Raw genomic sequence first — 1338 nt, forward strand, 5'->3', positions numbered from 1 at the left:
CAGCACTCCAGAGGCAGAGACAGGCAGATCTCTGTGTGTCTGAATCCAGCCTGGTCTACATAGCGAGTTCCAGGACAACCAGAACTATATAGTGAGACCCTGTCTCAAAAACAAAAACAAAAAACGAGCAAACAAAAACAAGAGCAATGGCAATAACTTGTTTTGTTTTCGGGGTCTCTGGAGCCTACCTGGCATTTAGAGTTCTCATTTAGTAATGAATGTCTTCTGAGAGACACATTGTACCTCCGTGTAGGGTACTTCTATTCAAATTCCTTTAATTTTTTAAAAATTAGCACATAACTTTTTTCCCGACATCTTAGGGAGGCTGCAGTGGTCGTCGCCACTCTCGGAACTTCATCATGCCGCCCAAGGATGACAAGAAGAAGAAAGATGCCGGAAAGTCGGCCAAAAAAAAAGACAAAGACCCAGTAAATAAGTCCGGTGGCAAGGCCAAAAAGAAGAAGTGGTCCAAAGGCAAAGTTCAGGACAAGCTCAACAATCTAGTCCTGTTTGACAAGGCTACATACGACAAACTCTGTAAGGAAGTGCCCAACTATAAACTTATTACTCCAGCCGTGGTCTCTGAGAGACTGAAGATTCGTGGTTCCTTGGCCAGGGCAGCTCTTCAGGAGCTCCTCAGTAAAGGGCTTATCAAGCTGGTTTCAAAGCACAGAGCCCAAGTAATTTACACCAGAAACACAAAGGGTGGAGATGCCCCAGCTGCTGATGAAGATGCTTGAACAGGTTCAATCAGCTGTACATTTGGAAAAATAAAACTTTATTAAATCAAAAAAAATAGCACATAAAGTAGTGGATTTCCGTAAGCCTTTTCATATAGTCTTAGTTTGCTTAAATCACTACCGCCCCTTCCACGTCCCATCTACTACTCCCATGCTCTTCCATCTTTGTGTGTGTGTGTGTGTGTGTGTGTGTGTGTGTGTGTGCACTTACACCTGTTGTTAGAGATTGAACCTAAGGCCACATGCATGCTAAGTAGACTCCCTACCTTCAAGTTACTTATCAGCGAAGAAGTAAATTTTATTCTTCCATTTTTCTCAGTATCATTTTGAGTATTTGCTTCTTAAAAAGAGAAGATGGGGGGCTGAAGAGATGGCTCAGAGGTTAAAAGCACTGGCTGGTCTTCCAGAGGTCCTGAGTTCAATTCCCAGCGCCCACATGATGGCTCACAGCCATCTAAAATGAGACCCAGTGCCCTTTTCTGTTGTGCAGGCATACATGTAGGCAGAACGCTGTATATTTAATAAATAAAATCTTTAAAAAGAGAAAGAGAGAAGATGGATTTTGTTTTGATGACTCTGGAATCAAACCCAGGGCCTT

At 42.8% G+C, this 1338-nt stretch overlaps 1 protein-coding gene across 1 annotated transcript; it reads left to right on the plus strand.

The window, feature by feature from the left end:
- Nucleotides 1-282: 282 nt before the first annotated feature.
- Nucleotides 283-756, plus strand: LOC126510665 (40S ribosomal protein S25-like). The gene has a single exon (XM_050157338.1). It carries the CDS (start codon nucleotides 360-362, stop codon nucleotides 738-740), a length of 381 nt encoding a protein of 126 aa, XP_050013295.1. The 5' UTR covers nucleotides 283-359; the 3' UTR covers nucleotides 741-756.
- The last annotated feature ends 582 nt before the right edge of the window (nucleotides 757-1338 follow it).

This window comes from Alexandromys fortis, unplaced genomic scaffold, assembly GCF_014885135.2.
Source record: "Alexandromys fortis isolate MF-2015 unplaced genomic scaffold, M_Fortis_MF-2015_v1.1 scaffold_85, whole genome shotgun sequence".
NCBI classification, from domain to species: Eukaryota; Metazoa; Chordata; class Mammalia; order Rodentia; family Cricetidae; genus Alexandromys; species Alexandromys fortis.

Excerpts from the sequence above, each read along its gene's own strand:
- LOC126510665 (XM_050157338.1), top strand. The coding sequence starts at position 360 with ATGCCGCCCAAGGATGACAAGAAGAAGAAAGATGCCGGAAAGTCGGCC.